This window comes from Pinus tabuliformis, chromosome 4_2, assembly GCF_031772625.1.
Source record: "Pinus tabuliformis cultivar Carrire ecotype Pingquan chromosome 4_2, CPIR1, whole genome shotgun sequence".
Taxonomy (NCBI): Eukaryota; Viridiplantae; Streptophyta; class Pinopsida; order Pinales; family Pinaceae; genus Pinus; species Pinus tabuliformis.
In genome coordinates this window covers 359,601,272-359,611,352 of record NC_142304.1, presented here as the reverse complement: position 1 = coordinate 359,611,352, position 10,081 = coordinate 359,601,272, and the positions used below count along the sequence as shown (strand labels likewise).

The 10,081-nt window shown below is 39.5% G+C and overlaps 1 protein-coding gene across 1 annotated transcript; it reads left to right on the top strand.

Annotated features, from left to right (window-relative positions):
- Nucleotides 1–688: 688 nt before the first annotated feature.
- On the top strand, nt 689–2,540 carry LOC149169428 (peroxidase 49-like). The gene is made up of 4 exons (XM_089427093.1): nt 689–1,103; nt 1,194–1,385; nt 1,532–1,697; nt 1,823–2,540. Exons 1-4 carry the CDS (start codon nt 846–848, stop codon nt 2,236–2,238), a joined length of 1,032 nt encoding a protein of 343 aa, XP_089283219.1. The 5' UTR covers nt 689–845; the 3' UTR covers nt 2,239–2,540.
- The last annotated feature ends 7,541 nt before the right edge of the window (nt 2,541–10,081 follow it).

The following is a 10,081-nucleotide window of genomic DNA, read 5'->3' as shown; positions in this document are numbered from 1 at the left end:
ATACGCCTGTATGCAAGTTTCTTGGGACAGTGTTTATATTTTGTTTCAAACTTTTTTATATAAATTTATAAATAAGTTACGCAATTAGGTGGTTAAAAAATGCAGTTTCTAAAGTAGACGAAAGACAAATTTGTTGCTTTAAAGGGATTTTATATATATGAAGATCCCTGAAGAGGAATTACTTATTTTGAAGCTTCCGAGAGTTGGAACGGTGGTTTATTGGGACAAATATTTTTCTTTCTGCTTCCTATTTTATATTGGAAAAAAAAAAGGGAAAAGGAGGTACTTGCGGGTTAAAGGAATTTGAATTTTATATATACGGAGTACAAGAACAACAACAATGGCGGCTACCTGCCCTTCAAACTTTCGGCCGTCCTTTCATGCATGGGACAACCACTATTCGTCTTTGATCATTGACTTAGTCGGACACGCGTATTCTTCTTCAGGTTTTGAATAGCCAACCGACAGGAAAATTTGCGTTCTTGTTGACTTTAAAATTCTTTAGTAACAATTAAAGATATGAATCAACCATGCCGCGTAGGTTGTGGTAGAGTGGAGTAGCTGAGCAGTCTTCTTCCATTGAATTTTTCAACACTTGAATTCAACGTTAACGCGGCGGAGTACTGCCCATGCCTTTATATAAGGAAGAGTCCACATACCCAAGACCTACAGCATCTTCTTTCTTTCGTGTTTCTTGGTTTCATTCATACATCCAAATCTCAGTTCGTTCATTCATGACAATGATGGCCATATCTATGTAACGCGTCCACATACCCAAGACCAACAGCCTCTTCTTTCTTTCGTGTTTCTTGGGCTCATTGATCCAAATCGCAGTTCGTTCATTCATGAGAATCATGACCATATCTATGTCGCCCCGCCTCTCCCTTATCCCTCTTTTGCTACGTTGTTCGCTGCAGGCGTTCGTAATGTCATTCCCGGTGTCGTACCCTCAGCCTTCTAATAACTTGATTCCACATTTTTATGACCATTCATGTCCCATGGCCGAACAAATAGTTCAATCGGTCGTAGAGAAGGCGGTGATGAAGGAAGCTCGAATGGCAGCATCCTTACTCAGGCTTCACTTCCATGATTGTTTTGTTCAGGTCACCATTATTTTCTTTATGCACATTGATCTAATTGCTATTAGTAGTAAAATGTATGTATTTATGGGTGAAATTTTCATGGCATGACAGGGGTGCGACGCCTCTTTGCTGCTGGATAACAGTTCAACCATTGTGAGTGAGAAGGGATCAAATCCCAACAATAACTCTGCCAGAGGATTTGAAGTCATTGATCAGATTAAGAGTGAATTGGAGAAGGCCTGTCCCAAAACTGTATCCTGTGCAGATATTCTTGCTATTTCAGCTCGTGACTCAGTGGTCCTGGTAATAAATCATATGCTAATCTCTTTACTAGCCAGTATCTTAGTATAACATATATACATCTCTTTGCTAGCACTTGATTTCCATGACAATATTATAATCTAGTAACTAATAGTTCCTAGTGATATGTTATAAATGAATAATATCAGAGTGGAGGCCTGGGCTGGGAAGTTTTACTGGGGAGAAGAGACTCGAGGAGTGCAAGTTTGAGTGGGTCCAACAACAATATCCCTGCGCCCAACTCAACTCTCCAGACTCTAATTACTAAGTTTAAACGCCAGGGTCTGGATGAGGTAGACTTGGTGGCCCTTTCAGGTATTTATATATCGTATTTACTTGCAGCGTCATAATTTGCAGTTCATTCATTTCGTTTTGCAGCATCCAATATTAAGTGGAGATTATTAAGTAATGACATACAAATGCAAATGCCAATTAATCAGGGAGTCACACGATCGGCCAATCTCGATGCACAAGTTTCCGGCAGAGACTTTACAACCAGAGTGGAAATGGGCAGGCAGACTCCAGCCTGGACAAATCTTACTATAGTCGGCTCATATCTGGGTGCCCGAAATCGGGAGGAGATAATAACTTGTCCCCATTGGATTTTGTAAGTCCTACCAAATTCGACAACTACTACTTCAAGAACTTGCTGAGCGGGTATGGATTGTTGAATTCAGACGAAGAATTGTTCGCCAAGGGCCAAGGGACGACGATGGAAACAGTGAAGGCTTATGCAGAAAATGAAGAGCTCTTTCTCCAACAGTTTGCAGAATCGATGGTGAAGATGGGGAATATCAGCCCTCTTACAGGCACCATTGGAGAAATCAGGGTCAACTGTCGTACTGTTCTCAGTTGATCAGAACTTGATTTTAGTTATTTTTCATTCTCATGCATTGCTTCATCTTACGTTCCCCTTCGTAGCTGTGATCAAAATGTATTACTAAATAATTCTTTCGAGCGAATTCACATCTATAATAATTATGCCATCAGTAAACTATTTTGTTTCAAATAGGGTCAGACAATCTACGGAAATTAGTTCAACCTGCACATGAAATTTTCATGTAAAAGTATCTCCACATAATCGAATCAATGGGGGCTTAATGAGTTGTTCATATCAAGATCTTGAGATTCATCATATTTGATTTCTCTGTACCTTTTTCCAACTGATCGTGTTTTCCCAAAAAATTAAAATTAAAATAAAATGGAAGTTTGGGGTTTCGTGAAGGTGGTGTATGTCATTTGAATATCAAAGTGATGATACTCTTTGAATGCTTGCCTGCACTGTAAACATCGTGATTATTATGAATGTTAATCTTGGATAACGAGAGTAGTCCAACATAAACTTTCAGACATAGTCCCCATCACATATTAATGATGTAATCTCTTACTCATAGAGTAATGGCAGTGCAGATTTATATGTTTGACAAAGCTTAAGACAGATTTATATGTTTGACAAAGCTTAAGATTTATATGTGAAATAAAGAAAAAGTGTGCAAGCGGCACTATGATCTAGTGCTGGAAGATGAAGATGGATGTCCACGTCGCACTCATAGTAAATCTCATAACAAAATAACACAGCGAATTGGCACAGTGGTTAAAACTTAATACAACCAGAAAATGATGTGGATATTTGATGATCAAACGATGACGTATATAAATAATAACAGAACAAAAAAATGCATTGGCATAAGCGTTAAATCTTATAAAATTCAGACGCGTATAAATAATAGCAGAAAAAAATAAATTGCATTGGCATAAGCGTTGATCTTATAAAATTCTGAGGAAACTTTGATGGTCAAATGGATTATAATAATAATGGATTCTAGGATGGTTATTTTCATCCTTCCTGATTCACAATGCAGATGTGGATGGATTCACATTGGTAGGCCTTCTCATTGATTCACATGGATTCACATGTTGAAAATATAATTTCAACTATGCAACAGTTGAGCCATGCAGCAGCATGAAGACTATAGCGGCGCACTTCACCAAGGATCGGGAGGCAGAAACACTCAAAATTTAAAATTGCAGAATAAAGGATCCACTTTAAATCTCAACCGTTAAATCTGGCCGATCAGCGGTCCAGATCGTGTCGGCATATCGGCAAGTCGGCATATCGGCGGGTTGGAGCATCGGAGGCAGTCAGTGGCAGCAATATGAAACATCGCCGATGAGCGATCGCCGATATCGCATCAGCACATCGCTATCGGCAATGTCATAGGGTCGGGGTCTTTAACATGAGTAAAGTTGCGATGCGATGAAGTGCGGACCCGATGGCTTCCCAAAACCAAATTGTATAATGTTTGTCTTTTCGTTGACCGCCGTGGAGGAAACGCTGAGGCCTTTAATGCATTTACGAAGGTTGGTGGAGGCCCGTCTTAAATGATTATGGGCACATACGTAATTTTTGGTGGAGTCCCATTAATATGAGCATGGGCGCATAGTTTTAATTTTTTTTTATATGTTTTATATTTCTTATATACGGCATGTGTTAAATATATAATGTATGGCACACGGGAAGTTTTTTTTTAAGGGTGTGCTCACAAAAATATGAGGGTGCAGTAAAAGAAAAAACACACAGCAGTGTGTAAAATGTGAAGAACCAGGTGATGTAATTTTTGGTGTAGAGAAAAACCATGTGTGGTTTTGCACAGCAGTGCATAAAGGAAATGGTGGAGCGATTTTTGTAAACCTGTGTTATTTTTATTTACAGCAGTAAACTTATGTAAACTTTTATTACAGCAGTAAGTTGTTGTTTTTCACAGCAGTGAATATAAAAGGGATTTTACAGTGGTAAATCTTTGCATCAGGTTTTAATGAATAGAATGTTTTAATGGTGGTGAAATACTCTGTTTCTCAGTGAATTTTTAAAAGTCTTCTGTGTGCACAAAAGATCCTGGAGTAAAGTAAAACAGAGCATTGCCTCTGTGTGTTTGAACATTTGGTTTTTGGTATTTTCCCCATTAAAAATACCCAACAGTGGTATCAGAGCAGGCTCAGGCTCTTTAAAGAGGTTAAAGAAGCTGAAGGGAGAAGGTTGTTGCTGCAGCAAAACTTCTCAGGCAGACAGAAGACTCAGACAACAAAGGATTCAGGTATTCCAAAAGTTTTTTTTGTGTTGCTGAAGAAGCAGTGATTTGTTTTAAATACACAGTCAAGGAATGGCCAGCACAAGCACTGGTATGGGTTTGTTTAACACCCAGCTCCCACAGTTTAATGGGAAGAACTATGACTATTGGTCAATAACTATGACAACCCTGCTTGCCTCCCAAGACTTATGGGAAATAGTTGAAGATGGCTTTGAAGAACCAGCAGATGACACTGAGTTCAATGCATTAACTCAGGGAGAGAAGGATCTGCTTAAGAACAATAGGAAGAAGGATTCAAAAGCCCGAGTGTTGTTGTATCTAGCAGTAGACCAGAGTATGTTTCCAAGGTTAGCAGCAGCTAAGACAGCCAATGAAGCATGGCAAACCCTCAAGACAGCCTATCAAGGCATGGAGAGAGTGAAGACAGCAAAACTTCAATTGATGAGGAAGGATTTTGAGAATCTGAACATGAAGGAGTCAGATAACATTGACTCATTCTTCACTCATGTGATTGGTGTAATCACACAAATGAGAACTCATGGAGAAACCATTGAAGACAGAAGGATTGTGGAGAAAATATTGAGGGTCTTACCCTCAAAGTTTGATGCCATTGTCACCACCATTGAAGAGACAAAGGATCTCTCAAGATTTTCAGTTGATGAGCTACATGCATCACTGATAACACATGAGCAGAGGTTGAGTAGGAATGAAAACTCATCTCTAAAGCAAGCCTTCAAGACCCAGATGTCCTTTGGAAGAGGAAGAGGTCAAGGTAGAGGAAACAAGAAAGGAAGAGGCAGAAGCCAGAACAGAGGAGGAAGGAACAGCTCATCAAATGCACAAGGAAGAGGCAGCAATCCAAATCAGAACCAAGGCCAAGGCAGCAGCCAACAAGGAGGACAATATCATGCTCAAGGACAAAGGTATGATAAATCTAATGTTCAATGCTATTATTGCAAAAAGTATAGACATTATGCAAGTGATTGTAGAAAGAAACAGCATGATATGAACACTAGACAAAATGCAAATGTTACTAGAGAAAACAGCAGTCAAAGTAATGTGTTGTTAGCCTGTAACATGGCTGAAACAAACAGTGAGGAAATTTGGTTTTTAGACTCAGGTTGCAGCAACCATATGACAGGAAACATAGCCTTCTTTTCTGCTTTAGATCAGAATATGAAATCAGAGGTCACACTAGGAACTGATAGCAAAGTGTCTGTTATGGGAAAAGGGGAGGTAAAAATATTTACAAAACAAGGAGAAAGGAAAACCATAGCAGATGTCTACTATGTCCCCGGAATGAGATGTAACCTATTGAGTGTTGGACAGCTTATCCAAAAGGGTTACAATGTTTATTTTGTAAATGATGTGCGCACCATCATGGACATACCACCCAGCAAAAGATGCATTGCTGAAGTAAAGATGACAAGGAACAGGATGTTCCCTCTCAGGATCCGGGCAGATTTGAAAAACAAAGGAGAAATTGCAGCAGTTACCCAAGAGGCTTTCCAAAGCGTGCCAAAGGATGAGAATTGGTTGTGGCACTTGAGATTTGGACATCTCAATTTTGGAGGTCTGAATTTGTTGAGTAGGAAAGGAATGGTGAAAGGATTGCCATTGATAGAGAAGCCGGACAGCCTTTGTGAAGGCTACATATTGGGAAAACAACATAGAGAAAGTTTTCGATCAGGGAAAAGCATAAGGGCAAAGGCACCCTTAGAGATTATCCATTCAGATTTGTGTGGACCAATGCAAGCTCCATCATTAGCAGGCAGCCTATATTTCTTGACATTCATTGATGATTTTACAAGAAAGACTTGGATATATTTCCTTAAAAACAAAAGTGAAGTGTTTGAGAAATTCCAAAATTTCAAGGCATTTGTTGAAAACCAAAGCGGGCTGCACATTAAAGTTTTGAGAACTGATAGAGGAGGTGAGTATATCTCCAAGGAATTCCTAAGATTTTGTAGAGAAAATGGAATTCATAAACAGTTTACAGCAAGGTACACTCCGCAGCAAAATGGAGTTGCTGAAAGGAAGAACAGGACCATCATGGGGATGGCAAGGAGCATGTTGAAGGCAAAGCATTTGCCAAATGAGTATTGGGCTGAAGCTGTACATTGTGCAGTTTATATACTGAACAGGTGTCCTACAAAAGCAGTCATGAACAAAGTGCCAGAAGAGACATGGAGTGGGAGAAAGCAAGGAGTCACCCACATGAGAGTTTTTGGATGTGTGGCTTATGCACACATTCCAGATCAGCTAAGGAGGAAGTTGGACAGCAAAGGGGAGAAATGTCTATTCATTGGATACAGTGAGGAATCCAAAGCCTACAGGCTGTATATCCCATCTACCAAGAAGTTTTTTGTCAGCAGAGATGTTCAATTCATTGAAGAGGAAGCTTGGGATGGAAGCATAGAGAAGACAGTTAATGTCAAGAACTGTTTGTCTCATGATGAAGATGAAGAGGAAGTGGCTGAAATGAATCCCCAAACAGCAGCGCCAACACAAGGACAGCAAAGGACACCATTGAGGACAACACAAGGACAGCAAGGTACACCATTGAGGATAAATGAGAGTGCTTCTCCAAGCACACCACAAGGAGGAAATTCAAGTGCATCTTCAAACACTTGCACACCAAGTGAACGAGGTAAGAAGTTTAGAAATCTAAGTGACATTTATAATGAAGGAATGAATTCCTTATTTGCCTTGTATTGTTATGTTGATGATCCTATTCATTTCGAAGATGCAATTAAAGACAGGAAATGGATAGAAGCTATGGATGAGGAGATGAATGCCATAGAGAGAAACAAAACATGGGATTTGGTAGAGTTACCAAAAGGCAAAGAAGTCATTGGTGTGAAATGGGTCTACAAGACCAAAAGCAATGCTGAAGGCAAGATTAAAAGGCATAAAGCAAGGCTGGTTGTCAAAGGCTACAAGCAGCAGTATGGGAGAGATTATGAGGAGACTTTCACACCGGTTGCAAGAATGGAAACCGTGAGAGCAGTGCTGTCCATAGCAGCACAAAACAAATGGAAAGTCTACCAAATGGATGTGAAATCAGCATTCCTAAATGGAGTGTTAAAAGAAGAGGTTTATGTTGAACAGCCTCTCGGCTATGAGAAGAAAGGTGAAGAGCACAAACTGTGCAAATTGAAGAAAGCTCTTTATGGGCTGAAGCAAGCGCCAAGAGCATGGTACAGCAGGATAGACTCATATCTATTGGATAATGAATTTGACAAATGTGAAGGAGAACCCACTGTCTACATCAAAGAAAAAGATGGTAAAATTTTAATTGTTGTCTTGTATGTTGATGATGTGATTTTCACAGGTAATGATGATCAGCTCATTGAAAATTTTAAATCAGTCATGAAGGATGAATTTGAAATGACTGACATGGGTTTGTTGAGATACTTCTTAGGCATAGAAGTAGATCAAAATGAAAAAGGGATTTTTATATCTCAAGCAAGATATGTAAATCAAGTTTTGGGCAGATTTAAGATGGAAGAATGCAAGGCAGCAATCACTCCCACAGTAATGGGATTAAAGCTCAGCAGAGAGGACAGCAGCAAGGATTTTGATCCTAGCTTGTATAAAAGTATTGTAGGCAGCCTTATGTATTTAACAGCAACTAGGCCTGATTTAATGTATGCTGTTAGTTTAATTTCCAGGTTCATGGAGAGGCCAAAGGAGGCACATTGGCAGGCAGCAAAGAGAATTTTGAGGTATGTCAAAGGTACCAAAATGTTTGGCATATTATATAGTGTCTCAGAAAGTTCAGATTTAATTGGTTACACTGATAGCGATTGGGCTGGAAGTGTAGATGATCGGAAGAGCACTTCCGGTTATGTTTTTCATATGGGTTCAGGAGCCATTTCATGGGCTTCTAAGAAGCAGTCCATTGTAGCATTGTCTACAGCAGAGGCTGAATATGTGGCAGCTACAGCAACAGCATGTCAAGCAGTGTGGATGAGAAGGATGTTGAGAAGTCTAGGCCAAGAGCAGGCAAAAGCAACAGTAATTTATTGTGACAATAGCTCTGCTATTGCATTGTCAAAGAATTCAGTGTTTCACAAACGAACGAAACACATTGATACAAGGTTTCATTATATCAGAGAATTGGTAAGCAATGGAGAAATCAGTTTGCAACATTGCAGCACTCAGGAACAGGTTGCAGACATCTTGACAAAGCCATTGGATCAGAAAAGCTTTGAATTTTTGAGGAAGTGTTTGGGTATGATTGAATGCCCGACAGTTGAAATTAAAGGGGAGTGTTGAAAATATAATTTCAACTATGCAACAGTTGAGCCATGCAGCAGCATGAAGACTATAGCCGCGCACTTCACCAAGGATCGGGAGGCAGAAACACTCAAAATTTAAAATTGCAGAATAAAGGATCCACTTTAAATCTCAACCGTTAAATCTGGCCGATCAGCGATCCAGATCGTGTCGGCATATCAGCAAGTCGGCATATCGGCGGGTTGGAGCATCGGAGGCAGTCAGTGGCAGCAATATGAAACATCGCCGATGAGCGATCGCCGATATCGCATCAGCACATCGCTATCGGCAATGTCATAGGGTCGGGGTCTTTAACATGAGTAAAGTTGCGATGCGATGAAGTGCGGACGCGATGGCTTCCCAAAACCAAATTGTAAAATGTTTGTCTTTTCGTTGACCGCCGTGGAGGAAACGCTGAGGCCTTTAATGCATTTACGAAGGTTGGTGGAGGCCCGTCTTAAATGATTATGGGCACATACGTAATTTTTGGTGGAGTCCCATTAATATGAGCATGGGCGCATAGTTTTAATTTTTTTTTATATGTTTTATATTTCTTATATACGGCATGTGTTAAATATATAATGTATGGCACACGGGAAGTTTTTTTTGAAGGGTGTGCTCACAAAAAAAATACGAGGGTGCAGTAAAAGAAAAAAAACACACAGCAGTGTGTAAAATGTGAAGAACCAGGTGATGTAATTTTTTTTTGATGTAGAGAAAAACCATGTGTGGTTTTGCACAGCAGTGAATAAAGGAAATGGTGGAGCGATTTTTGTAAACCTGTGTTATTTTTATTTACAGCAGTAAACTTATGTAAACTTTTATTACACCAGTAAGTTGTTGTTTTTCACAGCAGTGAATATAAAAGGGATTTTACAGTGGTAAATCTTTGCATCAGGTTTTAATGAATAGAATGTTTTAATGGTGGTGAAATACTCTGTTTCTCAGTGAATTTTTAAAAGTCTTCTGTATGCACAAAAGATCCTGGAGTAAAGTAAAACAGAGCATTGCCTCTGTGTGTTTGAACATTTAGTTTTTGGTATTTTCCCCATTAAAAATACCCAACATCACATTGCGTTGTTGTTGGATTGCTTTTCTGTTACATTGAGTGAAGAGTGGAATCGATTGGATAAAAAATATTTTACCGTCCACATTTGGACAAGTCACATGATGATGAATTGGATAAATATTTTCTCATCCACGTCCAAAGATTGGAAGTCACGTGATTATTCAAACTCCAAATGAATGAGATATGAGGTGTCTATGATAGTACTGCAAAGCTAGTATTCCGAACTGCAAATGCTTAAACGGTTTTACTGTATCTCAGGC